This window comes from Monoraphidium neglectum, assembly GCF_000611645.1.
Source record: "Monoraphidium neglectum strain SAG 48.87 unplaced genomic scaffold scaffold05875, whole genome shotgun sequence".
NCBI classification, from domain to species: Eukaryota; Viridiplantae; Chlorophyta; class Chlorophyceae; order Sphaeropleales; family Selenastraceae; genus Monoraphidium; species Monoraphidium neglectum.
In genome coordinates, this window is record NW_014007757.1 from 1,265 (window position 1) to 2,912 (window position 1,648).

Genomic DNA, 1,648 nt, shown 5'->3' on the forward strand with positions numbered 1-1,648 from the left:
GTGTGCGTGTGTGTGCGTGTGTGTGTGTGTAAGAGAGTGTGTGTGTGTGTGTAAGAGTGTGTGTGTGTGTAAGAGTGTGTGTGTGTGTAAGAGTGTTTGTGTGTGTAAGAGTGTGTGTGTGTGTGTGCGTGTGTGCGCGCGCGCGCATGCGCGCGTGCACGAGTGGGCATGTTTGTGCGTGCGTGCGTGGTTGAGGATCTCGAGGGGATGCGATTTCAGGGTGGAGCTTCAGGCGAGGGTGCCTAGTGTTGCAAAGAGGGTTGCCCATCAGCAGCAGCAGTCCAGCCCGCAGCGCAAGCCAGACCCAGCAACTGCGCAACAGGCACGCCAATCAGAGCCTGGTAGGGAGGCCCCGCCCTGCCCCGCTCCCCTGCCCCTTTCCTGCCCGCAGCCGCCGCCGCAGTGAATATGACGCCTTGTCGCGGCGCTGCCAATTCCCCACGCCCACCTGCTCCTCCGCTGCGGCCGTGGCCCTGCGGGAGCGCTCCAGATCATCTTGGCAGTCTCTCAGCCGCCGATTGATCTCATCGCGCGCGTCTGGGTTGGATCGGTTTTGGGGGGCGGTCGATTGGTTTGGTGCGCGGAGCTGGTGGCCGGTTAGCTGGCGGTTGACGGTTGTGCTGGTGGTTGGGTTTGCTGCCTCGGAACAGTGTCCAGTAGTGTGCATTAGGTGCACGGCGCCACCAGCAAAAGAAGGCGTGTGTCGTCCGGGCGAGCAACAGCAGCAGTCTTGCAGCCCATCCCACTTTTCTTGATCGAGATCGCGGCCGGATGCCAGCCAGCGCCCGCCGGCCGGGCGCGGGGCCCCACCTCCCAAGCCGCCCCGCAACTTGCACGCGCCCCGCCGCGGCCGTATGGGCGGGCGCAACCGCTGCGCCGCGCCGCGCCGCGCATGCGCGCGCGCCCACCTGCCAGTGCAGCGTGGTCCTCGGCCTTCACAAAGCGCTCCATGCGGCCGGCTTCGAGCTCCAGGATCCGCTGTTCTAGGGAAAAGCGCTGAGCCTCATGCTCCTGTCCTCGTGGTGGTGGTTCGGAAGGGGAAGAGATGGGGGGAGGGGATGCAGGGCGGGTGTGTCTGAGCAGGCGGGTTGAAAGGGCGGGTTGCACGTTTGTGGTTGAAGCATGGGGATTCTGGGTGACCCTGCTTGCGTGCTGGCGCGCACGCACCCACGCGCGTACGCGTGTATGGCACATTATATCGGGAGCTGCTTGCTTGCAACGGGTGTTGCTGCTGCAGCTCTAAACATATCACACTGCCTTGTAGACCGTTTGAATTGCGTCTGCAAGTGAGAATTGGCTGCAGCACATGTACCCCAAACAGATTCGGCACTCAATCTACCCTAAATCAGCGCCCAAAGTTGCCAAGATGCACACCGCGGCGCTCCCTACCTGTTTCGACTCATTGAACTCCATTTGGAAGTCAATGAGCGCCCGCGACACCTCCAGGCGCTGCTCCTCGCTGACACAGGGTGACGTCACGCGAACAACGCGCCGCCACACGCAAACAGAGAGCCGACGCAGGCCGGGGGACAGGGGGAGTCGATAATTGCAAATGACTGTAACTAATCGAAGCAAATGCCTGTAACTAATCGACACACACTAGGTTTCAAGCGGCCAGGGGGGGCCAGAGTTAGCGCCGGCATCGGGA

The 1,648-nt window shown here is 62.3% G+C and overlaps 1 protein-coding gene across 1 annotated transcript in view; it reads right to left on the reverse strand.

The window, feature by feature from the left end:
* Positions 1-1,413, reverse strand: part of MNEG_15998 (hypothetical protein) — a gene marked incomplete at both ends in the record, with an annotated part of 2,392 nt that extends 979 nt beyond the window's left edge. The window contains 3 exons of the mRNA XM_014035531.1: positions 449-537; positions 909-1,011; positions 1,390-1,413. Of these exons, the coding sequence (XP_013890985.1) occupies positions 449-537; positions 909-1,011; positions 1,390-1,413 (216 nt within the window). The remainder of the gene's footprint in view (positions 1-448; positions 538-908; positions 1,012-1,389) is intronic.
* Between the last annotated feature and the right edge of the window lie 235 nt (positions 1,414-1,648).